General features: G+C 52.1%; 1 protein-coding gene across 1 annotated transcript in view; it reads left to right on the forward strand.

Annotated features, from left to right (window-relative positions):
* The window catches only part of LOC147698809 (E3 ubiquitin-protein ligase TTC3-like), a 1497644-nt gene that overhangs the window by 238381 nt on the left and 1232865 nt on the right, over positions 1-26398 (forward strand). Inside the window, exon 7 of the mRNA XM_086935406.1 lies at positions 458-581. Within this exon, the coding sequence (XP_086791532.1) occupies positions 458-581 (124 nt within the window). The remainder of the gene's footprint in view (positions 1-457; positions 582-26398) is intronic.

The following is a 26398-nucleotide window of genomic DNA, read 5'->3' on the forward strand; positions in this document are numbered from 1 at the left end:
TCTCGGACTGCAATGAAATGTTTTTAAAGTTTGGCAGACATTGGAGAAAAGTACAGCGGCTAGTTTTAAAAAAAACATCTGGGCTGTTTATATTATCAGGTTTCAAAATGAGCAGGCTCCTTGCCTTCTTCCAGCAAACAAGTCGATGCCCTATTGATAAGTTGGCTAACAGTTAGCCATAATGCCGATGGTCCTGTTGACTTTTGAGATTTGAGGTGGGGAGTAAAGTTGGGTAAGAGCAAATCTATAGGTAAGGGTGTGAGATGTTCTTCGTACACTGTTTATACCTTCTTTACCAATATTTCCTTTCTTGTTAGAATGTTTGTGAACGTTCCAACCTTCTAGATTTCGTTTTGTTAATGAGGTACTGATGGTTATTGCTCTCATAATGCTTTTATTAACATGTGATCATGATATTGACCAATTATACAATGTTTTTTATATCTGTTTCAAACAGAGAAAGTTTGATGTTGCTCGTGCTCTTGAATGGGTGAAAAGCACAGGTGATACCAAAGTTATCCAGAAGTTTGAAACGTTTGGTGCTCATGGCTGGCCATCTTTGGAAATTTTCTTCTTTGTATGTAAGTATTAATTTTCAACGTTTTCAACTTCTAATTTTAAATTCTGCTTTCTACTCGTATCCTTTTAGCAAGATATACTCAGAAGTATGTTAAACTATGATAAGTACACCGGATAAATTCCATTGAGTACAGCTCCAATATCAGAACTTATGAATAAGACAGAATGTCACTTGGCCCTATGAACCAAAGATATCAAGTAATCTGAAAGAGACACGTTAGTGACAGATTCCTTATCTTAGAATATCCCCAGGCGTCAGACTGGTTCCGGAAATTTTTGCGTAGCAATACCCCTGCGCGTCGGTAGGTGTCGTCCGCGGCTCCGCATCCGTCGTCGGCGTCGTTAGCGCCAGAATGACGTCGGTGGAGTACTTAGACGCCGCCCATGCGCGCTGACGTCAGTTCTTCTTTTTTCCGCGCCAGCTAGCGCAGATCCGGAGAAGCTCTACCCCTAGTCATTGTTTTACTAAACTTTTTGATCTTTTTGATCATTTCTTACCTCGAGTCTTCGACTCTATCATTGCCGGTAGGGATGCCCGGGTTCAAACCCTGCTCGAAGTGCGACCGACTGATGTCGGTTACGGACCCCGATCGCCGGTGCCTGAAGTGTTTAGGCCTCGACCACGATGACCGCACCTGCTCCGACTGCCGGGCCCTGACGTCTAAAGCTAGGCGGGAGCGGTCCCGCAAGCGACTCGAGCTCCGGCAGTCGGCCCGCGCGGTTCCAGGTCCCGGTTCCACGGGAGGTTGAGGGACCAGTTGCGGGGTCGGAGTCTTCGCAGCTCCGGGAGTGGACATCGGTCGTCAGGATCCAAGTCCTCAGGTAAGAGGCATGAGAGGTCGGAGAGACGTCATAGTTCCTCCGACCCACCCCGACGCTTACACGATGCGGCCGGGGGTTCGGGTGACACCACCCACGCGGCTCCGAGGGAGTCGCAGGCGCCGCCGCCTGCCCCACATCTTCGGGTCCATGGGCACGGCGCGACGCTGGAGGAGATCGAGCGGTACCTCATGGCCACGAGGTCCCTCCCTCCTCAGTCGGGTTCCGTGGCGCCTCCAGGCCCAACGGTCCTGGCTGGAGGCCCTAGCGGGTCGGGTGCTTCGGCCCCGACGCCGCCGGGTGCTTCGGTCCCGGCGCCGCAGGACCTCACCGGATCCGCTTCCGGATCCGGGTCCTCGCCGGTCGACCTCATGACTCACCGGCGCTGGCCCAGCCGGTGTCGCCCCCGGCGCCCACTGTGGACGCCGTCCCCATTGTTCCCTTCGGCCCGACTCTGGCGCCGGAACGGCGCCACTGGGCGCCGCTTCCGACGGCCTTTGGAGATTTTTATTTCCATGAGAAGGCCCCGTCTGTTGCTCCTGTTTTATAAGAGACGGGTGACGAGGGAGATTGGGAGGGGTCTGAGGACCCTCTGGCACTGGAGTGCCAGTCTCAAGAGGACTGGACATATGAGCTTGGGGAGGCCAGCGGTATTGACACTTCGCCAGACACTGGATTTGTCTCCCCTCCCACCGTGGCTTCGGAGGAGGGGTCTACTTACAGTGTAGTGTAGACGAGGGCAGCCAAGGCCTTAAACCTTGAGCTCCCCGTCGCGGCCATGAGGACTAACCTCCTCACTGAGTTCCTCAAACCGCAGACAAGCTCCAGTGAGCCTCTGCTGCCGTTCAATAAGGCCTTGTGTGACGTTCTTGTGGGCATTTGGTCCAAGCCCGCCACAGGCCCGCCTGTGGATAGGAACGTGGCCAGACGCTACCGCCCGGCCCCGGGCGACCCTTGCTTTTTGTCCACCCATCCCACCCCCCGAGAGCCTGGTTATCCAGGCCTCCACTTCCCAGACTGCATTCCTCGTCGGCTTCGGCCGATCGGGAATCCAAGAGATATGAACAGTTCGCGAAAAAAGTGTTCTCGTCCCTAAGTTTGGGGCTGCGGTCTGTCAATACCGCCTGTCTCTTGGGCCGCTACACCCACACCCTGTGGGACGCGGTCATGGACGTGCTGCCACAATGTCCGGAGGAGGTCCTGGCTAAATTCGCCCAAACCCTTGTGGAGGGTCGAGATGCAGCGCGATATTCCATCCGGTGTGGGCTGGATACAACGGACTCACTGGGCAGGGCGATGGCAACGACAGTGGCGGTTCGACGCCACGCCTGGTTGAGGTCCGCCAACTTTTCGGCCGATGTCCAGGCCACACTTCTTGACATGCCGTTCGATGGCCGTCGCCTCTTTGGCGACAAGGCAGACCATGCGCTTGTGCGTTTTAAGGACTCCAGGGCTACGGCCAAGTCCTTGGGCCTCTCGGCCACACGCCAGCAATCGGGTGCCTTTCGCTCCTTTCGTGGCCAAGGAAGGGGCGCCCCCACACTGCTGCCAGCCACGCACCGCAGAATGTTCAATAGCGCGGTGACGGCCGTGGAAACTGCTGTGGCGGCGGTCGGGGACAACGCCGAGGCCAGTCCACACCTCCCTCCGCAGCACCTGCCTCAAACCTTCCGAGTTTTCAGGCCCATGTGACGCCAGTGGGAGGTAGGGTTCGCCATCACCTCTCCCACTGGCGCACTGTCACAACGGACAGGTGGGTGCTGCAGATCGTCCGAAGGGGCTACTCCCTCCCCTTCGAGGCAACCCCTCCAGCCATGCCATCGCAATTCCACCGCGTGTCGGGGGATCACTTGCAACTTCTGCAAGAGGAAGTCACGGCCCTCTTGGCCAAGGGGGCCATTGAGCGCGTTCCTGGGCCAGAAGTAGGGTGTGGTTGTTACTCCCACTACTTTCTGGTACCCAAGAAGGGCAAAGGGGGCCTACGCCCTATCTTGGACCTACGGAACGTCAACGGCTTCCTCCGGAAGGAGAAGTTAAAGATGCTTACTTTGGCTCAGGTCTTAGCTGCCCTGGACCCTGGGGACTGGCTGGTAGCGTTGGACTTGCAGGACGCTTATTTTCACATCCCCGTCCTGCCGGCCCACCGGCGTTACCTGCGGTTCAAGGTAGGCCACAAGCACTTTTAGTTTACCGTGCTCCCCTTCGGCCTTACCAGCGCCCCACGGATGTTCACGAAGGTGATGGCGGTGGTCGCAACTCAACTGCCCAGGTTAGGGGTGTCAGTCTTCCCTTACCTCGACGACTGGTTGTTGAAGGCGGGCTCGCCCCAGACAGTCGTCAGCCACCTCCAGACTGCGGCCGACCTCCTGCACTTGCTGGGGTTCTCCATCAACGTGCCGAAGTCGCACCTGTGTCCCTCTCAGAAGCTCCTCTTCATCGAAGCGGTTCTAGACTCGGCGGGTTCGGGATATACAGGCTCTGATTCCCATCTTTCAGCCTTTATCCCGCGTCTCGGTCAGGTTGACGCTGCGGCTTCTGGGGCTGATGGCCTCCTGCATCCTTCTGATGCATCATGCCCGGTGGCGGATGCGGGCTCTGCAGTGGGACCTGAAGTTTCAGTGGGCCCAGCATCAGGGCATCTTGTCCGATCATGTCTTGATCTCGGGGGGCACTGCAAGACAGCTGCAGTGGTGGCTCACGGACCGAGATTGGGTCAGTGGCAGATCTCTCTCCCTACCCCACCCGGAGCATGTGGTTGTGACGGACGCGTCCCTCCAGGGCTGGGAAGGCCACATGGGAGAGGCGGAGATCAGAGGCCTCTGGTCTCCAGCGGAGTCCCGGCTCCATATCATCCTTTTGGAGCTGCGGGCGATCTGACTAGCACTGAAGGCATTCCTCCCCTCTGTCCGAGGGAGTGTAGTGCAGGTGTTCACGGACAACACCACCGCCATGTGGTACTGCAACAAACAGGACGGGGTGGGGTCGTGGACCCTATGCCAGGAGGCTCTGCGCCTCTGGCAGTGGCTGGAACATCAGGGCGTGACCCTGGTGGTTCAACACCTTGCAGGTTCTCTGAATGCCAGGGCGGACGAACTTAGCCGCCGGTGCATGATGGATCAAGAATGGCGTCTAAACTCTGACGTGGCGCAAGGCCTCTTTCAGCAATGGGGAGAGCCTTGTTTAGATCTATTCGCCACAGAAGAGAACGCACAATGTCATCAGTTCTGCGCGTTGGAATTTCCAAGGCGGCACTCGCTCGGAGACGCTTTTCGTCGCGAGTGGAGTTGCGGTCTATTGTATGCCTTTCCGCCTATACCACTTCTGCCCAGAGTGCTGAAGATCAGGCGCGACTGGGCCCGGGTTATTCTTGTGGCTGCGGACTGGGCACGAAGATACTGGTATCCCGAGCTACTCAGCATGTCAGTTGATCCCCCGATTCGTCTGCCTCTTCGGGAGGACCTTCTGTCGCAGCAGCAGGGGACGGTTCTGCACCCGAACCTGTCCAGTCTCCACCTACAAGCTTGGAGATTGAGCGGCTGCAGTTGAGGCCATTTGACTTGCCTTTTAACTTGTTCTATGTGTATGAATGTAAATCCCTCCATTTTTGTATTGTTACTTTTATGATTTTTATTAATCGAATAAAGTGGTATTGAATTGAATTGCCTCCCGAAGTCTGTGATGTCATTCTGGCAGCCAGGCGTCCCTCCACAAAGTCGGTATATGCCTGCAGGTGGAACAGATTTGTGGCATGGCGCACAGCAAAGGCTGTGGACCCACTCTCTGCACCCCTTTCTGAGGTTCTCCTCTTTCTTCTTTCTCTTGCCCTGCAGGGCTCTGCTCTTGGCACTCTCAAGGGGTACCTTTCTGCCCTTTCCGCCTTCTTACGGCTACCTGATCAGCCTTCCTTGTTCAAGTGCCCCATTGTAAATAGGTTTTTGAAGGGCATCACACACATGTACCCTCCTGTTCCCTTCGTGATGCCCCAGTGGGACTTGAATCTTGTACTTACTTACCTAATGTGTGCTCCCTTTGAGCCGCTCCATAACTGTCCTCTCCGTCTTCTTACTTTGAAGACTGCTTTCCTGGTGGCCATCACCTCTGCCAGGAGAGTGAGTGAGCTCCAGGCTCTTTCTTCTACTCCTCCTTTCCTCTCTGTCCATCCGGACAAGGTTGTGTTGCGGACGAGACCCTCTTTCCTGCCCAAGGTTGTCACAGCCTTCCACATCGGGCAGTCCATTACCTTGCCCACCTTCTTTCCGCCTCCGCATCTCTCGAAAGAGGAAGAGAGGCTCCACCGTCTGAACCCAAAACGTGCGCTCTCTTATTATCTGGATCGCACACGCCAGTTCCGGGTGGATGACCAACTCTTTGCTGGTTACATGGGTGCTAAGAAGGGAAAGGCGGTGCACAAGCGGACCATCTCGCGGTGGATCATCTTGTGTATCCAGGCCTGTTACTCCATGGCCAAAAAGGAGCCCCCTGTTGGATTGCGGGCTCATTCTACTCGGACCGCGGCGACTACAACTGCCCTGGGCCGAGGAGTGCCCTTACAGGACATTTGCCAGGCAGCTACGTGGGCCTCGCTGCACACGTTTGCAAGACACTACTGCCTGGACAGCCAAGTCCGGAGGTATGGCTTCTTTGGCCGTTCCGTCCTCCAGGACTTTCTGGTGAGATTATTGGTTCGCAGACCCACCACCGGGGTTGGTATTGCTGGGGTATCTATTCTAAGGTAAGGAATCTTTCACTAACGTGTCTCTTTCAGATGCACAAGTTACTACTCTGTAAGAGACATTAGGTTCGAGGCATGTGGGCTGCTAAATTCATATCTTTGCATTAGATCGCCACCTAGTGTTGGGTCCGGATGATCGCACATTGTTGTCCTGGAAGAGTCTTCGAAGTATCCTGAGATGGGTGGCTCCTCCCCTGGACTACAGTGCGCATGGGCATCGGCTCCATCCCCAGATTGTTTTTTTCCGCCATTGGGTTCGGATGCGGTCTCGACGTCTCTCCGTCGGAACCGAAATAACATCATTTTTCACGGCCAAAAGGCTTTGGGTTCTTCACGTCGGTATTGTTTGCGTACGGTCTCGAGTTTCTTCCGTCTCCCGGAGCCGGAATCACCGGAGTTTCTTACAACTCTTCGGACGTCGAGGCCTTCTCATCGCGACTCGACACTAAGTTCCCAACATGGAGCGGAGTCCGTTTAAACTCTGTCCGCTCTGTGGGTCCAAATACCCACATATAGACGTACACCCGGTGTGTAATAAATGCCTTTCGCCAGACCATGACGAAGGAAGTTGCCGGGCCTGTGCGAAGTTCAGGTCGAAGAAGACTCTCATGATTCGGCGTGCGGTGCGCCTTGGGGCCAAGCAAGCGGCCCCGGATCCAGATAACATCTTCGGCGACCAAGAAGAAGAGGACCAGAGCCATCATCTTCAAATCTCCCCGCCTGAGACGGGGGTCGAGGCCGATCCGGAATATGACGACGACGGAGTCGTGGGTCAGGGCCTTGAATACGTCGACGAGGTAGGGGACGACGCCATGGTTTATGGGGCCGAGGAAGATAGCTCAGAGGACGAGCTATGCCCCGAAGTTGAAGAACATCACACGGGGGTCGCGGGATCGCCTGTCGGCCTTACCCAAGACCCTGTAGCGCAAGCCACGGCCCCGCCTGTCGGCCCGGCCACGGACATACTTGCTGCGCCTAGGGTTTCGAAACCGAAACTGAAAGCAACGGTCTCGACTACACCTAAAATGGCCGACCCGAAACCGAAACCGAAAGTGAAGGACTCGAACGTCCCTAAGATGGCGGTCGCAACGGCGAAAACAAGTAAGACGACGGCCTCATCGACTCCGTCGACCTCCGGTCCGCAGAAGTCGAAGAAACACGGCGATTCCACAGGGTCGAAATCGGCGCCAGAGGAGAAATCCTCTAAGAAAAGTGGCACGCACAAGACAAGCGCGCCGGCGCCGGCGAAGCCTGCTAAAGCAACCGACACAGCACCGGCTCCAAAGGGGACATCGGCGCATCGCTCCAAGGACTCGGGGTCGGCGCCGTCCATCCCTCTAAAAGACCTCCGGAACGTCGCATCCGAGGGCAAGTCCACTCCGTCGGTGCCAAAGTCATCGGTCACCGACGCATCTCTCGTGGCGGCTTCGCTACAAAGAATTAAGGACAAGGTTCTTTCCTCGTCGACGCCAACGCCATCGACGCAGAAGGCGGCAGATGTCCCGGACAAGTCGGCAAGCAAGCTCCTCTTCCTTCTACCTCCAAGGGTGGTGCCAAAGGCTTTTTCCTCTAAATCGACGCCAAAGAAGTCGGATTCTTCTACGGCGGGGACATCTTCAGGTCAGGTGATCGACCCCGAAGAGGATTCGGAGTGTTTTATAGATGCGGACACGGGGAAGTTGACCCTTTACAAGAGAAAGATCACTTCGCAGCCGGTGGAATCCTACGTCATTCCTCTAAAGAAGAAGAAGTTTCCACAGGACGCCCCGGTCCTCATGGAACCTATTCTTCCTCCTCAGGGAAGGAGCCCAACACCGTCTCCAGACCACTCTGACAGTGGGGACTATGGTGACGATGAACAATACACGTTCCCAGTAAATGAACCTGATGCACAGCCAGATTCTTATTATGGCATTGGGGACCAAGGCAACCAAGATGTGGGGCAAGAGCCACAGTCCTTCAGTACACGTGCATCCCCTACGGAGGATTCTGCAGGTTTTCATGCACTAATTGAGAGGGCAGCTGCTAATCATGATGTGGACATGCATGCTGACCCAGTTGAGGAAGACTTTCTATTCGACACGTTTTCAGTTTCGGAAAGAAATGTAAAGACACTGCCTATGCTCAAAGGGGTCCTCAAGCACGCTGCGGACATCTTTAAAGAGCCTACCAGGGCGAGGGTGGTCAACCCACGTATTGAAAAAAAGTACAGACCAGCGCCTGCAGACCCTGCATACATTCGAGGACAGTTGCCGCTTGACTCCTTGGTGGTAGCAAACGCACGCAAGAGGGCAAACTCCCAAACAACGGGTGAAGCTCCTCCCCCGGATAAGGAGTCCAAAGTGCTAGAGGCAGGGGGCAAAAGAGTGGCTGCACAGGCTGCCAATTTCTGGCGTATTGCAAATACACAGGCACTACTGGCACGTTATGATCGTTCACATTACGACACACTAGAGCAGATTGTAGAACACATGCCTCCGCAGTTTCAAGAGGGCACCAAACTGCTTATACAAGAGGGACAACTGATCTCCAACGCGGCCATAAAGTGCGCACTTGATGTCGCGGACACAGCCGCTAGGGCCGTTAACACCAGTGTCATGCTCAGAAGACAGGCTTGGCTCCGCATATCGGGCTTCAAACCTGACATTCAAACAACCATACTTAATCAACCAGTCAATCCGGATAGACTGTTTGGTCCAGATGTTGACACCACCCTGGAAAAGATTAAAAAGGACACTGAAACTGCTAAATCGATGGGGGCCCTACAATCTCAGCAGTTTCGGGGCAATAATTTTCGTCGCTCAGGTGCCCGTGGAGTCACCAGAGGACAGATGGGTCAACAGTCGCAGTTCCCTAGAGGTGGAGCACAGTCCTCGTACCCCAAACAGAACAAGAGGGGCTACAGGGGAAACAGCAACAAAGGACGTGGCAAAGGAGGCAACAATTCACGCTCCTCTGCCCCAAGCAACCAGTGACTCTCTGTCACTGCCCCCCGACCATTTAACACCTGTCGGGGGGAGAATACAGCAGTTCCTGCCCGTCTGGACCAACATCACCACAGACAGGTGGGTGCGACAGCTTATCCAGTACGGTTATTGTCTAGAGTTAAAGTCCACTCCACCCAACATTCCACCAAGGCAAAGACCTATGTCAGCAGAGCACTTGCACTTATTGCAGCAAGAAGTGTTGGTAATGCTGCAAAAAGGGGCAATCGAGCTCGTGCCAGTGGGGGAAGAAGGCACAGGGGTTTATTCCCTGTACTTCCTCATTCCAAAGAAGGATGGATCTCTACGGCCAATTCTGGATCTCCGTCCCCTCAATCTGTACATACTGTCAGAGCATTTCCACATGCTTACACTGCAACAGATTCTTCCTATGTTAAACAAAGGAGACTTCTTAGCAACCTTAGATCTCAAGGATGCTTATTTCCACATTCCGTTACATCCGTCCCACAGGAAGTACCTCAGGTTCACTATCCAGGGCACGCATTATCAGTTCAAAGTCCTACCCTTCGGAGTCACAACTGCCCCAAGGGTCTTTACCAAGTGTCTGGCGACTGTAGCAGCGCACCTCAGGAGGCAGAACATCCATGTCTACCCCTACCTCGACGACTGGCTCGTTCAAGCCAGATCGGAACAGCAGTGCGCCGCGGACATGTCGACTACCATTCACCTCCTTCACGACCTGGGTTTCTCGTTGAATTACCCGAAGTCACACCTTCAGCCGGCACACGTCCGGCAGTTTCTGGGTGCGACAATCAATACCCTGACGGCCTCGGCACAACCAAACCAGGTCAGGATAGACGGCATACAGTCTTTAATCCAGAAGTTCAGACCGGGACACTCACTTCCAGCAAGAGTGTTCATGCAGTTGATAGGCATGATGGCCTCCTGCATCTTCATAGTCCCTCACGCACGGTTGCATATGCGCCCGCTCCAGGAGTGCTTAGCAAATCAGTGGACACAGGCTCAGGGACAATTAACAGACCTAGTGTTGGTTACCAGTCGGGCATACACCTCTCTGCATTGGTGGACTCCACACAACCTTTGCAAGGGCCGACTGTTCCAGGAGCCAGTGCCACAGGTTATCCTGACAACGGACGCATCTCTCCAGGGATGGGGAGCACACCTGCTAACTTACACAGTGCAGGGACTATGGACGACGCAGCAACAGAAGATGCACATCAACTATCTAGAACTGATGGCGATCTTCATGGCGCTCAAGTCCTTCATTGTACATCTGTGCAACAAGGTGGTGTTAGTCCGGACGGACAACATGACCGCGATGTACTACATCCAAAAACAGGGAGGCACCCACTCACCACAGCTGTCTCACCTGGCTCAGAGCATGTGGAAGTGGGCCATTCAGAGGAACATCTTCCTCATGGCAGAACACCTCCCGGGGAAGGACAATCAGATGGCGGATCTGCTCAGCAGATACAGTCATCAAATGCACGAGTGGGAGATACATCCATCAGTACTCCAGCCGTACTTCCGAAGGTGGGGGCGTCCAGACATAGACCTGTTCGCCACAAGGGAGAACGCAAAATGCCAAAGCTTCGCCGCCAGGTTCCCACACCCCCAATCGCAGGGCAATGCGATATGGATGAACTGGTCAGGCAAATTTGCTTACGCTTTTCCCCCGACACCCCTGATACCACTGGTGGCGAGGAAACTACGGCAACACTCCATGACACTCATCCTAGTTGCTCCAACGTGGGCGCGCCAGGCATGGTACACCACGTTCCTCGAGCTCTCAGTGGTCCCGCATCAAAGACTGCGCCTCACGCCCAGACTTCTGACGCAGAACCATGGAGAAATTCAGCATCCAGATCCGCAACAGCTCAACCTAGCGATCTGGCTCCTGAAGTCTTAGAGTTTGGATACCTGAACCTACCTCCTGAATGCATGAACATCATCAAGGAGGCAAGGAAGCCGTCAACCAGAGCATGCTATGCCGCAAAGTGGAAGCGTTTTGTCATTTACTGTGCAGACAATGACATAAACCCGCTAGATGCATCTATCCCTAACATCATTTGCTATCTGTTACACCTTTACAAGTGCAAACTAGCGTACACTTCTATTCGGATACATCTATCCGCCATCGCAGCTTACCTTCAAAATAGGCAGCATCTCTCAGTCTTCAGGGTGCCTGCCATTAAAGCGTTTCTTGAAGGACTGAAACGAGTCATTCCCCCAAGAACACCGCCAGCTCCCGTGTGGAACCTCAATGTGGTCCTCACCAGGCTGATGGGACCACCGTTTGAGCCAATGCACTCGTGCGAACTGCAATTCCTAACGTGGAAAGTTGCTTTCCTAATTGCCATTACGTCACTAAGACGCGTAAGTGAGTTGCAAGCACTCACGATACAAGAGCCTTTCATCCAGATTCATCCAAATAGGGTGGTACTACGTACTAACCCCAAATTCCTCCCAAAGGTGGTGTCACATTTTCATCTCAACCAAACTATCGATTTGCCTGCATTCTTCCAGAACCCACAAACAGTGGCGGAAAGGATGCTCCATACCTTGGACGTACGGAGGGCATTGATGTACTACATAGACAGGACACAACACTTTAGGAAGACAAAACAACTCTTTGTTGCCTTCTCACCACAACACAAAGGCAACCCAATATCCAAAGCAGGAATAGCCAGATGGATTGTTAAGTGCATCCAAATCTGTTATCATAAAGCCAAGCGCACTTTAACAATACCCCCAAAGGCACATTCCACACGCAAGTTGGGGGCATCCATGGCTTTCCTGGGAAACATTCCTCTAGAGGATATTTGCAGAGCAGCCACGTGGGTTACACCACATACCTTTACAAAACACTACTGTGTTGATGTACATTCCAAACAGCAAGCGGCTGTAGGGCAGGCTGTTCTCAAGACACTTTTTCAGGTTTCTGCAGCTGGCACGGGCAACCGCCGCTGATGGAGGGACTGCTATGTATTCTATGCAAAGATATGAATTTAGCAGCCCACATGCCTCGAACTGAATATGCTACTTACCAGTATGCATCTGTTCTTGGCATGTAGGGCTGCTAACATTCATATCGCCCACCCTCCTCCCCGGTGCCTGTCGCAGCTGCAGATATACTATTGTATTTAATCACTAGCATGGACATCCTTTACACTTGCCACTCCATCCTCTGCCACAATGGCTAAAAACAATCTGGGGATGGAGCCGATGCCCATGCGCACTGTAGTCCAGGGGAGGAGCCACCCATCTCAGGATACTTCGAAGACTCTTCCAGGACAACAATGTGCGATCATCCGGACCCAACACTAGGTGGCGATCTAATGCAAAGATATGAATGTTAGCAGCCCTACATGCCAAGAACAGATGCATACTGGTAAGTAGCATATTCATTAGTGATAGATTCCTTACCGACTCACCCATCCTCCCCGTTCTGCGAAGCGATATCTAGGGTTAAGGTCATCCCCTTTCAGGGCCCTAGTTTCATGGCACCAGTGTTGATTCTATCATGGCTCTGCTTATCTGGCGCGGAAAAGCTGTGTATCAGAACTGACGTCCGCGCGCATGGGTGGCATCTAAGTACTCAGACAACGTCATTCCGGCGCTAACGACGCCGACGACGGGCGCAGAGCCGTGGACGACGCCTACCGACGTGCAGGGGTATTTGCTACGCAAAGATTTCCGGATCCAGTCTGACGCCTGCGGATATTCTAAGGTAAGGAATCTATCACTAACTAATGTCTCTTACAGATATATCGTTACACAAGTAGTAACTTGTGCGTTTGGTGCAATAGCCCCTCCATACAGTCCTCTCCATAAATGTAAGTTTGTGCTCTATCGCCTCATGGCCCTGTGCCCCTGCACAGATCTCTCTTGTAAACACATATGCACACATACATATTTCAAGGCCCATAGGAATGAATTGGAAAGTATTCTTAAATTGCGAATCGCAATTTCCGATTCGCAATTAAGCAATATTAAGGAATCTCAATTAATATTGCGATTCCTACATACATTCCATTTTGAGAGTCCTTAATAGCGATTCGCAAAAAATCGCTATTAAGGACTCTCAAAACTGGTAATTAATACCCAACATTACCTATATAAGGACCTTGTGTGCACTCAATTCAGGACATCCTTCAGCCCCTCAATCATGGTGACTATGACCACATTAGATCTTAACGATACCTACTTTAATATTTCTATTCACCCAAAGCATTTCAAATTCTTCTGGTCCGAGGTAGCCAGTCGCCATTATCAATTCAAAGTTCTCTTTTGAACTAAATTCAACTCCCTGCATTTTTTTAAATAATCAACTTTATTGAAAGTTTTGTGGCAAGACACATAGCATCAGAGTTCAAAAGAGTAAATTGTATGCGCACAACAATAGAGCAAGCCCAGCCATCAATATTGCAAAACATTACAGGGTCAAATCGACAATCTGCAATAGCTACACCACTTCCCCTATATTCGGTCGTGCTTCTGAGGACAGCCACAAGCCTCCAGAACCTTTCTCCTAGTGCGCGCACCAGTCCATCCCCTAGTACCAGCACCTGAGGGCTGGTGGCATTTGCTGTTTCCAGGTACAAGTCACGTCTCGTTTAGCGACCAAACAGCCCACCCCCAAAAAGAGTAACTCAGCCCGGGGTACACTAACCTCTTCCACCAACCCCAACAGCACAATACAGGATGTGAGTTCCAGGGTGTGGCCCAGAACAGAGGAAACCACCCGACTCATTCCCTGCCTGTAGGGCCTCAACACTGGACAATCCCATGTTACATGGAAGAAAACTGCTAGAACTGCGCAATGTGTGCATACTGCCTGGGTGTTTTGGGGAATAGGTGTTGTAAACTCTGTGGAGTGAGGTATGTCGCATGCAGGTAATTAAATTGAACAGTCATGAAATTACTAACTGGAGGTGCGCCATACAGGCTGCCCTCCATTCATCTTCATCAAGTTCTCCCACCCATGCCTCCCACCTCACTCAAGGACGTCAGGGGCATGGATAACGATCGAGCGTTAGATCACAGTGATTGCCCCCTTACCCAGACACCCAGAGAAAACCTTTGCCTCAAACAGATTAAACTCTGCTATGGGAGTGTCCGGGAGATTGTGGGCCTTCAGGGCTTGGTGTAATTGGAGGTAACAAAAGAACTGTGAATTGGACAGGGTATATCTGGCTTTTAAGTCCTGAAATGTCACAAGGCTACCTCCTATGTAGACATCCACCAGGTGGGAAAGCCCTCCAGGGTTGCAGCGTATAAGTCGCGCCAGGGGCTCTATCACCAAAGCAAATAGCAATGGATAAAGAGGTCAACCCCTGGCCAGGTTCGATGGAAAACGGGGGAGCTAGAACCCCATTTACAAGGACTTGTGCACTTGGGGCATGGTAAATAAGACGGATAATATGACAGAACACCTCTCCCATTCCAGTCGTCTGAATGACTCTATCTAGAAAATCCAATGACACTGTGTCAAAAGCCTTGGTTAAATCAATTAACAAAAGGGCTAGGGTACCATCAAGATCCTGTGCCCGGGATAACGCCACATGGATCCTCCTGATACAATAATGTGTGCTGCGACCTGGCACAAAAACACATTGATCTGGATGAATCCTGTGAGGTAATGACTGAGCCAACTATGTAAATCTTAATGTCCATGTTTAAAAAAACCCATTTTATATTCTTTAATCTGCTTCATTGCCAATTTTTTACACTGCTTGTACAATACATTACAATCACGTTATGCTGCATGGTTCTTGCATAATACATGTGATCTTAATGTCCACGTTGATGAGAGAAATCGGACAGTAAGTTGAACATTGATCTCTAGGAAGAACCTCCTTGGGCAGGTCTACAATTGTGCACAATATAAGTCTGATGGAAAGGACCCCTGCTGCAGTGCAGCTGCGTAAAAATTCAAAAGACGGGGACATAGTATATCACGGAAGCTCTTGGAATATGCAATAGGATACACGTCCGAACCAGCTGTCTTCCCAATCTGCTGTCCCGTTGTAGTGTAGTTCCTATATTTCCAATAGGCTCTACGCATTGGAATAGTATATCCTATAGATATGACGTAGGACTGAGATCGACTAGGTCTCTATCGAATATACTAAACTTAATAGTGAGTGCCAGCTAGCTCAGAGGTCACTAGAAACTCTCTCGAATTCACAAGAAGGGATTAGTTTTTGACAACCGCATAAACATGACAACTTTCTTTCCCAAGAATCTCTAGAGTCGTGGAAACAATAGATAAGTATGTCACTCAGTCAATCGTGCATGCTACGTTTCTACAGAGTTTGTAGAGAAATAGAGAGACAGTTGTTTTCAATAAATTGATTTATTGAACAGTCATTTTCTCATACAAGAGAAGTGAACTGCTACAATCATTATGCAGGCTGCAAAGTATAATGCGTACAGCGTAAACAGTAATATGAAATAATACTGTAAGAGCAGTGTATGGTTTTTAAGCCATATAAAATAACATACATAAATACATAGACTAAAATACTCAACTGGTGTTTCTAAAATACGCCTACCCCAATGTACCTAATCTAAGTCTAGTACGCAGGAAGAAGAAAGTGTGGTGTAGCATAGGTGTCGTTTTCTTTGCCTAGAATCTATTCAAGATTTGTCTTAGGTTCTAATCAGCTCCGTACCTTGGTTTTAGAATGAAGGAGGTCTGGTATTTCTCTGTCTCTGGCTCGATTTCCCAACACCCCGCAAGGGGAGCTTGGAAACACTGGAGCTGGATTCTCGCTGAGAGAAAGGACAGCTTCTCTGTCAATGCGTCAGCTAGTGGGTCGGCTTCCTTCGGCACTTGCTGTAGCGAGCTGCGTTGGGCAAGTAGATATTCGAACTGCTCCAAACCACCGTGTCTTGCTAGAGCAAGTGAAGGCATATTTATACCTTGAAGGTGCCTTGTTTGACATAAAGTCGGACATAATAACGACATCAAAGAAGCCAAAGGGAATGGTATTTCTTTGAAAACTCCATGAGTTCTTGGACAAATCAATATTCAAGCAAGGGTGGTTCCCCAGCAGCTTAAGCCGATTTTCCAAGAAATCGTTGTGGCTTTTTGGAACTGGTGGAAGTAGCCATGCCTGTATTTGGACTGTGTCTAAATATGTGTATGATTTCTATGCCTATATTAGGGTAATGTGAATTGTACCTATACAAGGGCATGAATGGGTAAAATTACACTTGGGTCCTAAAACGCTATACAACACCGTCACAGCAGAATTCACCAACTCCAGCGTGAGGTCCTAGGTCAATTCTCAGGCCAGATCTCTGGGCATTGATGAGCAGCGATATGCTATCCAAAAGAGGGTTTGCGACCTCTGCTGGCGGTGGGGGATGTCGTGAGTACAACCCCTGGTAAAAATCAGCAAATGTCTGAGCAATAGGTGGAATCTTCTCCCAGAGGCATCTCGATGAATCTTGACTCACCGGGACCATCCTGCCGGAAATACCCCAAGTTGCCAACCGATACAGTAGTTTACCTGATTTATCACTGGATGCATATACCCTCTGCATAGAAGCCATCCAACAGTGTTGGTCTTTCTCAAGGAAGACCCGTCGCAGTTCCGTACGGGCTATGGCCAGGAGACGACTAGTGCTTTCAGTGTCATGACAATGCAAGGTAGCCTCCAGATGCACTATTTGACCTTCAAGGTTGGTCAGCCGTGCCACGCGATGGGCCTCAGACCGACGTACATAGCTTTTAAGACGACCTCTCAAAAAGCTTCCTGGATACCCAGAGCGTCGTTGCCAATAAGACTGAGCTTACATTAAGCTTAAAGAACTCAGTTCTTTAACAAAAGCAGCGCACACAGAGCTTTGTAAGTGCTAGGCACGGAATCTCCAAGCAGAGCTTAGTGTGAGGATCTCCAAGCAGAGCTTAGTGTGACAGGCTGGGTTCCACAAGACAATAGAAGCAGAGCATGATCAGAAATTCTGTGTGGGAGAATGAACCAAGAAGAGATCCTCTGCCAGTAACCACAGCAAGTCAATGTGGGACTCCGCTGAGTGTGCCGCTTAGTGGTGAATGTAGGCACGCAGGGCGGGTGCCAGGAGCGCCATACATCAGAGACCCACTGAATCTGCCCACGAGGACAGACCAACTGATCAGGTGTCCCTGCCAGGGTTTGGGGCATTTGAGGCATCCAGATCAGGATGGAGACTGCGTTAAAATCACCTCAAACCTCCGTAAAACCTTGGGGGAAAGTCCGGAGGAAGGATTGCAGTGATTGCAAGGAGGGCTGCAACAGAGGCGGAGAGACATAACAGGAGACAAAGTTGTAATGCCTAGCTTCCAGGCGGCCCTTAAAACCCTTGTAACTTCCTTGTGCGATTCCTCTTGAGTCACGTGTAAAGCAGAAGTAGTAAACCCAGTCGTAGCCGAAATGGCCCAGAGAATCAGCATGTGCCTAACAATTGGGTCTCCTGCAAGAGGACGACCGCTGGCCTGTGTCGCCTGATGAATTGTAATACTGCAGGACGTTTAATCCGGTTCAGCAGGCCGTTCAAATTCCATGTAAAAACTGTTAGTCTAGAGGGGGGGGGGGGGATCATGAGATTTGCAGAGAGCATGATTCAGTTACTGCCGGAAAGTAGGGTCCAATATGATAGTCTTTGGACCTACAGTGCCATGCCATACATGTGACGGTAATAATGTATGTGCTCGCCTTGGTCAACGTGAAAGGGAAACACAGATAGTGAAAAACAGTAAACCACCCCCCCCCATCACTCCAACAGATCATCCCAGGAAGCATCTCTCGCCCTTGAATAACTACCCCCAACAGCTGAAATCAAAGGGAATGTCAGTGCCTTTCAGGCGCCCATATAAAAGGATCCAGTGCCTGACAATGGACATCAAAACAGGTAAATGCAATTACTGAAAAGTACACTGCAAAGGTAACGCTGAGGGCCAAGGAAGAGCCCATGCCTCTCGTACCCAGCGAGGGAGAAGAAAAGCCAGTGCCAGTCCCGGCCCCCCACAGTCATCACCTCCACAATAGGAGACCGCAAAGTTGAAGAGATATGACTGCAGGCAAGCCCAGAGCCTTGTTGAAAGGAGGAAACCTGAAACCACCACAGCTGACTGAGAAATCATGAGAGAAAGTAAACAGTGGACTCAACATCTAGAGCTGGCTGCTGACTACAAAGGGCCCCCGCTGTGGATAGGCGGAACCGGCCCGCAGCATAGACAGCCTCCCTCAGCCATCTTCATGTAGAATAGAAAAAAAGAGAAGCAAGGTCAGAGAGATACAGAAAGTCAGGGAGATGAAGGAAGGCTAGATGGAAATCTCAGGCCAGCCGCAACCGAGTGAATGATCATAGTAGTATTTGACAAGGTGCCGTCTGATGTGGGGAGACGGGAGGTGAGACCGTACCCTCTGGGGCCGAGCCAGGGCCCTCTGAGACCCCCAGCTGTTCAACCCCGGAATTCCTGAAGCGGTTGCCCTTAGCCTGTCGACGGAACTGTGCCAGGGTATGCTCCACAGGATCCTTGGGACAGCACAGATCAGGGGGGGGCCGCCTCAGCAGCCGTTCCTCCGTCGTCTACTCCCAGGTCTGTTCTGGAGAGTCAAAGAAGAGAGTCTTCCACTGAAAGATAACCTTGAGGTGGGCCAGGAAAAAAAGAATGCTTTGAAGATCGATGGCACAGAGCTTTTGTTTCACCTCCGCAAAGGAGCATTGATGCTGCTGCACAGCCTTAATGTAATCAGGGAAAATTAGGATTTTGGAGTTGCAGAGTCGCAATTCCGCTGGGAGCAGACCTCCTGCAGGTTCACGTCCCGGTCTTTGAAATTAAGCAGCCGCAGGATCACTGGCCGAGGGGGAGCTCCAGGCGGAGGCCTCTGCGCGGGGAGCGATGGGCCCTTTCTATGACAAAGAAGGTCGACAGTTTGTTCTCAGGGACCCACATTCTAAACCAGTCCTCCAGTAAGCCTGCGAGACACTGTTTCTCCAGGGATTCAGTGAGGCCAATGAGCTAAAGTTGTTTGCGCTTCGACCTATTTTCTGCATCTTCCGCCCTGCCAGTAAAGGTGGACACTGAGGTGGATATGCTAGACATCAGGCTTTTGAGCTACTTCAGTCATCCTGTTCACCACATTGTGCAGGTCCTGGGGCAGCAGGTAGAGATCCAACCGAAGGTCATCCACCTTGAATTCAACAGCATCTCTAGAATCCTGTATGGCCTTGAAGATTGCTCCCAGCCCTGTTGCTGACTGCTGCGCCGAGGCGGGCTCCCAGCCCGTCAGGGCCTCATCATCCTCCTGGTTATCACCCAGTGCGACTGTGTACTGGTCCATTTTGGTTTGGGCCGATGCTGGTGGGGTAATCTTCCCACGTCCCATCCTCCCAGGGCCCCACCGCCCGCAGCGCCGGAAAATGGGGAGAGGGTCCCTGGGGTCCTCACCTGGAGGTCACGAAGCAGGAGCGCGCCCCAGCAGGCCACCAAAACGCCACTCAGGCCAAATCACCTCAGACTGCCAGGCTCCCTCGCTGCTGCCCGCTTGCGGCAACGGCCATCTTTCCCATGATGCAAGCCAACCAGATCTCACAGCCTAGCTACTGCCTGGCCTCCAGATATTCCCTGTCTGAGAGGGGGGAATAAGCCCACCCACAAGCCCGTCCCAGGGCCCGGCACACCTTGCCCCGGCCCGCACCTGTTTATCAGAGCGGCCACAGGGGGGGCAACACGAATCGCTGCGCAGGGCCCGGGAGAGTCAGCAGGTCACAGCAGACTCACTGCCATGGCCTTGATTGAGCTGGTCGCCACTGCCTGCACCAATCCAGAGACACTAGGGAGCCAGCACATGGGGTTGTGAGGGGCACCGTATTTACCCAGACCCCTTTGCACCACCAGTCTCTCAAGGGGGCCCACAGAATCGGTCTGCCGCCGGCCGGGCAGATCCCTAACGTCGGTCACTGCCGAAATGTAAAGGAACAAATCTGAAAGAAACAGGTTAGTATTGGATTCCTTACCTTAGAATATCCCCAGGCGTCAGACTGGATCCGGAAATTTTTGCCTAGTAGTACCCTTGCGCTTCGGTAGGCGTCATCTGCGGCTCCGCGTCCGTCGTCAGCGTCGTGGGCGCCGTGATGACGTCGTCGGAGTACTTAGACGCCGCCTCCGCGCGCTGACGTCAGTTCTTCTTTTTTTCGACCACGACGACAAGGCCTGCCCCGACTGCCGAGCCCTGACTTCGAAAGCTTCGGCAGTCGTCCCCGTGCCGCGAGTGGTCCCGGTCCGGACGGAGGTCGAGGGACCGGTCGCGGGGTCGGAGCCATCATAGCTCCGGGAATCGACATCACTCGTCAGGCTCAAAGTCGTCAGGTAAGCACAAGAAGTCGAAGAGGTGTCATCGCTCTTCTGACTCCCCCCGACGCTCGCGCGACGCGGGTTCGGGTGACACTGCCGACGCGGCTCCTTCCGGAGTCGCGGGCGTCGCAACCTGCCCCATACCCTCCGGTCCCTGGGCAGCAAGCGACGCCGGAGGAGATCGAGCGCTTCCTGGTGTCCATGAGGTCCCTCTCTCCTCCGACGGGCTCCGTGGCGCCTTTGGGCCCAGCGGACCCGTCTGGTGGCCCTAGTGGGTCGGGTGCTTCGGCCCCGACGTCGGCTGGTGCTTCGGCCCCGACGCCGCCGACGCCTCCGGGCCCGGCGGCGCAGGGCCCCGCTGGATCCGCTTCCGAATCCGGGTCGTCGCCAGTTGACCCAACGACCTCTCCGGCGCTGGCCCCTAGGGTGTCACCTCCGGCGCTGTCTTCCGGCGGCGCTGTGTGGTAAATGAATTCAATATTACCTCATCTCAGAATTTCTATACTTAAGAATCATAATTTCAGTCAAAGCAAGGAGAGGAGTCTGGGGTGCTCGACTACAAAAAAAAGGGGTCCAGTAACTCGAGTTAAGGGGAGAGCTCCAGCACCAAGGGGGTACAGGAGTGGTCTGTTGCTTTATTCACACATCGGAATATTTATACAGTTTTCAGTCAATAGGCAAAAGAAGAAAAGAGAAGTGACAATAAAAAGGGAAGTCACAAGCAGTAATTTCCAACAGATGTCTTGTGTTTCGTGAGAGGGCATGTGATGTGTGGAAATGTGTTCTCTTTCAGTTGAAGGCCCTTACTCATTCGGGGGTTTATCTCTGGCTTAGAGTCAAGAACAGGAACCATCTTGTGTAAAACAGGAACTATCTTGCTGGTTCTTGGTATTGGCTGAACCACAAGAGTCAAAAAGAGGAACTATCTTGTGTAAAACAGAGACCATCTGCTCTCTGGCTTGCAGTCAAGGACAGGAACTATTTCTTAAGACAGGAACTGTCTGCTGGTTCTGGGAATTGGCTGAAGCACAGGAAGGGGTGGTCAATGAACTAAGATGCCAGGTGCAGGGTGTCTTACAGTTAAGAAAACAGGAACTATCTGCTGCTGGTTCCCAGAATTGGCAGAACCACAGAAAGTTTGGTCAATGAACTGGGGTGCCAGAGGCAGGGTGTCTTGCTTGTGGGTCTGAAGACAAAATGGATGTCGCACAAAATAGGTGCTTGTCTGACCAGAAAAATGGCTGTCAGACAGAAACAGGGAAATGATGGGGCACAATTGTCAATTTTATTTCCACAGCTGTCCCCGATGCCTCCCTCGATCCGGTCCGGCGTCGAAACGGCGCCGCTGGGCGCCGCTTTCGACGTCGCTTGGAGAGTTATACTTCAATGAACCGGCCCCATCTTTTGCCAACCCTGAATTTCAGGACATGAGTGATGAGGAGTATTGGGAGGGGTCTGAGGACCCTCTGACATGTGAGTGTCAGTCCCAAGAGGACTGGACAGGTGAACTTGGGGATGCCAGTGGTCTGGACACTTCGCCAGACACTGGTTTTGTCTCACCCCCTACTGTGGCTACGGAGGAGGGGCAACCTTCAGTGTGGTGTTGACGCGGGCGGCCAAGGCCTTGGGCCTTGAGCTCCCCGTCGCGGCCGTGAGGACTAACCTCCTCACTGAGGTCCTTAAACTGCAGTCAAGCTCGGCCGAGCCTCTGCTGCCGTTTTATGAGGCCTTGACTGACGTTCTTTTGGGCACTTGGTACAGGCCCGCTACAGGTGCGCCTGTAGATAGGAACGTGGCCAGACGCCACCGACCGGCCCCCGGCGACCCTGGTTTTCTGTCCACCCATCCCACCCCTGAGAGCCTGGGCATTCCTCCCCTCTGTCCGGGGGAGTGTAGTGCAGGTGTTCACGGACAACACCACAACCATGTGGTACTGCAACAAACAGGGCGGGGTGGGGTCGTGGACCCTCTGCCAGGAGGCTCTGCACCTCTGGCAGTGGCTGGAACATCAGGGCTTGACCCTGGTAGTTCAACACCGGGCAGGTTCTCTGAACGCCAGGGCGGACGAACTCAGCTGCCGGTGCATGATGGATCACGAATGGAGTCTGAGCTCTGACGTGGCGCAAGGTCTCTTTCTGCAGTGGGGAGAGCCTTGGTTAGATCTATTCGCCACCGAAAAGAACGCGCAATGTCATCAGTTTTGCGTGTTGGAATTTCCAAGGCGGCACTCGTTCGGAGACGCTTTTCGTTGCGAGTGGAGTTGCGGTCTGTTGTACGCCTTTCCGCCTATACCACTTCTGCCCAGAGTGCTGAAGAAGATCAAGTGCGACCGGGCCCAATTCATCCTTGTGGCTCCGGACTGGGCACGAAGGTACTGGTATCCCGAGCTACTCAGTATGTCAGTCGATCCCCCGGTTCGTCTGCCTCTTCAGGTGGACCTTCTGTCGCAGCAGCAGGGGACGGTCCTCCACCCGAACCCGTCCAGTCTCCACCTCCATGCTTGGAGATTGAGCGGCGACAGTTGAGGCTATTTGACTTGCCTCCTGAAGTCTGTAATGTCATTCTGGCAGCCAGGCGTCCCTCCACAAAGTCGGTATACGCCTGCAGGTGGAACAGATTTGTGGCATGGTGCACAGCAAAGGCTGTGGATCCTCTCTCTGCCCCTCTTTCTGAGGTTCTTCTATTCCTTCTTTCTCTTGCCCAGCAGGGCTCTGCTCTGGGCACCATCAAGGGCTACCTTTCTGCCCTTTCAGCCTTTCTAAGGCTGCCTGATCAACCGTCTTTGTTCAAGTTCCCTATTGTAACTCGTTTTGTGAAAGGCATCACACACGTTTCCACCTGTTCCATTCGTGATGCCTCAGTGGGACTTGAACCTGGTTCTTACTTATCTGATGTGCGCTCCCTTCGAGCCACTTCACAACTGTCCTATCCGCCTTCTTACTCTGAAGACTGCTTTCCTGGTTGCCATCACCTCTGCCAGGAGAGTGAGTGAGCTCCAGGCTCTTTCATCCAAACCTCCTTTCCTTTCTGTCCATCCGGATAAGGTTGTGTTGCGGACTAGACCTTCTTTCCTGCCCAAGGTTGTCACGGCCTTCCACATCGGGCAGTCTATCACCTTTCCCACCTTCTTTCCGCCTCCGCATCCCTCTAAAGAGGAAGAGCGGCTCCACCGTCTGGACCCAAAACGTGCGCTCTCTTTCTATCTGGATCGCACACGCCAGTTCCGGGTGGATGAGCAACTCTTTGTTGGTTACGTGGGCGCTAAGAAGGGACGGGCAGTTCACAAACGGACCATCTCTCGGTAAGTCGTCTTGTGCATCAAGGCATGCTACTCCTTGGATAAGAAGGAGCCTCCTGTTGGGCTGAGAGCCCATTCCACTCGGGCCACAGTGGCTACCACTTCCCTGGGCAGGGAAGTCCCCTTGTAGGACATCTGTCAGGCAGCTACGTGGGCATCGCTGCACATGTTTGCAAGGCACTACTGCCTGGACAGCCAAGTCCGGAGGGATGGTTTCTTGGGCCGTTCCGTCCTCCAGGACTTACTGGTGTGATCATTGGTTCGCAGACCCACCACCGGGGTTGGTATTGCTGGGGTATCTATTCTAAGGTAAGGAATCTAATACTAACCTGTTTCTTTCAGATGAACAAGTTACTTACCTTCAGTAACAATATATCTGTGAGAAACAGTAGTTGGTATTAGATTCCTTACCGCCCCACCCATCCTCCCCGTTCTGTGAACCGATATCTAGGGTTTCCACTTTCAGGGCCCTAGTTTCAATGGCACCAGTGTTGGTTTTTAACATGGCTCTACGTTTCTGGCGCGGAAAAGCTGTGTCTAAGAACTGACGTCAGCGCGCGGAGGCGGCGTCTAAGTACTCAGACGCACTGACGAAGATACTTTGTATGCCGCCCGAACACTCTTTTGAAAAAACCGGAATGCTATCCACCTGATTGTTTTATAAATTTGAACCTGGCTTACGTTTGTGGTTCAATCTCCACAAATCCCTGTTTGTGCCCCCTGGTTGACTACTTGCTCCACGTCATTGCTGTTTCCGTGTTCGTTTGGCATTCATTTGGAAATTCAAGGGAGTTTCTTCTGCATAGAAAAATATCGTCCTGATGATGGTCTATCTGACGACTGCCCTTTAGACCGAAACGTCGACATTCCATCATCTCCTTCACTGTTGCTTTGTCACCAATTCACAACCATTTTTTATTAATTAATTAAGGTTGTGTTGTTTATCATTTGGAGTTGATGATTTCAGTTGTGAACTGTAGAGAAAATATCACTCATCTCTGTTCATGACTTTTTGCTCTAATTAATTTGTTTGTATTTATCTCCCCACTTTTGTTGCAGTAAAATTTTTTATGTTTAAATACAATTTTTGCCCTGTGTTCCTTTCCTTCCAGTAATACATTTACCATATTGATATAAGACGGTTATCCTGTGGATACTCCTGAGTGTGTTACATATGTACAACTCACTGTTTAAATTTAACCTTCCTTAAACAAGTCCCTTGTAGCACATTCTGACCTTAACTATACAGTGCCCAAGCCTACAAGGGTTTATTGGGTTTCCCCTGCCTTGAACCGACGTCATCACGGCGTCCACGACGGACGTGGAGCCGCAGACGACGCCTACCGACGCGCAAGGGTACTGCTATGCAAAAATTTCCGGATCCAGTCTGACGCCTGGGGATTTTGTAAGGTAAGGAATCTAATACTAACTACTGTTTCTTACAGATATATTGTTACCGAAGGTAAGTAACTTGTTCACCTCGCCCACCCTGCCCGCTGCAGCTGATGGAAGGTCCCATCAAAGTCCGGGAGGTTGCACCTCACCGCCAAGCAGGTCCTCTGCCCCCAGGGCCATCTGCAGAGAGGGCTGGGTCCCATACCGCCCCTTAGGTCAGAAGGAGCGAAGCAGGCAGCCCCAACAGAGGTAGAGCAACAAGGGTGCCGCACCACCACGGCAGCGGCAGCATGGGTGAGCCAGCCTCCAGGGCACAGAAGACGCATTAGGAGGCACCCCGCTAAGCTCAGAGTAAACCTGGGGTTGCAGTGAGCATAGAAGTAAGTCCTGGGGCCAGCAAGGTATGTCGTTGTCAGGTAGGATGGCAGTGGATTGTTGGAGGGCAATGGGAGCTTCACGAAAGCTCGACTGCCATCTTTGCCGCCGACCAGCGGTTAGTGAAAGCACCTTGCCTCAGTATTGGAACTTTCATAGATTCCCATGCTTTGTATCATTCCCCGTCGTCGGAATGGGAGCCTCGGTAAATAGAAAAAACCATAGTAGTAAGCACAAAGTGAAAAAATAGGCCTAGGCCTCATCTCATTTTGTAGCTTATCCACCTCTTTTTGTAAAAGAGACCAAAATTCTGCAGTAGCCAATCAGAGCAGCCTCACCCCATAGAACCTTCCTGAGAGAAGCTCAGAGCCTCAGATTTTCTACCGCACGTTGTGCAAGGGAGTCTCCATTGAGCTCTGCTCAGTTTTCTTCAGTTTTCTTGTTATTTCTTCAACTACTTGGATATTTTTCATCATGTCTGAGAAGAAAGCCCTTTTTAGAGCCTGTGCCACCTGCTCTAAGAAGAGGTTGTTTGTCGAGGACAAACACGAGGATTGTATTTACTGCCTGTATCCGGACCATAAACCAACAGGCTGTCCGATTTGCAGATCCTTCTCAGCAAAGACCTTGAGGGACAGGGAAGGACGTCTCCTCACATGGCTTCAGAAGATGAAGGACAGGAAGGATATTATATCTTCAGACAGTGAGGGCTCCTCGTCGATGGTGTCGTCCAGGAAGTCTCTGAAGAGGGGTAGGTCCCCCCTTTCTGCTTCAGACGAGTCCCGTCACAAGGCCTTACCAGGGACCTCTGATAGGTCTGACAGGCCTGCTGCCCAAAAATCTCCTCACCACGGTGAAAAGGAGAGGCAGGGTAAGCCTGAGGA

Source organism: Lissotriton vulgaris, chromosome 8, assembly GCF_964263255.1.
Source record: "Lissotriton vulgaris chromosome 8, aLisVul1.2, whole genome shotgun sequence".
Lineage (NCBI taxonomy): Eukaryota > Metazoa > Chordata > Amphibia > Caudata > Salamandridae > Lissotriton > Lissotriton vulgaris.